Consider the following 482-nt stretch of genomic DNA (forward strand, 5'->3'; position numbering starts at 1 on the left):
GCATCCTCTACATCAGCCTGGAGATGCTGGTTTGTGCCATACACCCCATCCCCGGGGAGTACAAATTTTTCTGGACAGCCCGCTTGGCTTTCTCCTACACGCCTTCCCGGGCGGAGGCGGACGTGGACATCATCCTGTCCATCCCCATGTTCCTGCGGCTCTACCTGATCGCGCGGGTGATGCTGCTGCACAGCAAGCTCTTCACCGACGCCTCGTCGCGCAGCATCGGGGCGCTCAACAAGATCAACTTCAACACCCGCTTCGTCATGAAGACCCTCATGACCATCTGCCCCGGGACGGTGCTGCTGGTCTTCAGCATTTCCCTCTGGATCATCGCCGCGTGGACGGTCCGGGTGTGCGAGAGGTGAGAGGGGCTGTGGCGGGGAGGGGGGTGCAGTTTTGGGATGCGTGGCGGAGCTGTGATGTCCCAGCACCCTGGGGGAAGGATGTGGAGATGCAGAGGGGCTGCAGCGGGGGGGTTC

At 62.2% G+C, this 482-nt stretch overlaps 1 protein-coding gene across 1 annotated transcript in view; it reads left to right on the forward strand.

Moving 5' to 3' along the window:
- Nucleotides 1–482, forward strand: part of LOC104127245 (small conductance calcium-activated potassium channel protein 3) — a 24621-nt gene that overhangs the window by 17220 nt on the left and 6919 nt on the right. The window contains exon 7 of the mRNA XM_035895403.1: nucleotides 1–364. Coding sequence (XP_035751296.1) covers nucleotides 1–364 — 364 coding nt within the window. The remainder of the gene's footprint in view (nucleotides 365–482) is intronic.

Source organism: Egretta garzetta, unplaced genomic scaffold (genome assembly GCF_000687185.1).
Source record: "Egretta garzetta isolate BGI_Z169 unplaced genomic scaffold, ASM68718v1 scaffold1425, whole genome shotgun sequence".
Taxonomy (NCBI): domain Eukaryota; kingdom Metazoa; phylum Chordata; class Aves; order Pelecaniformes; family Ardeidae; genus Egretta; species Egretta garzetta.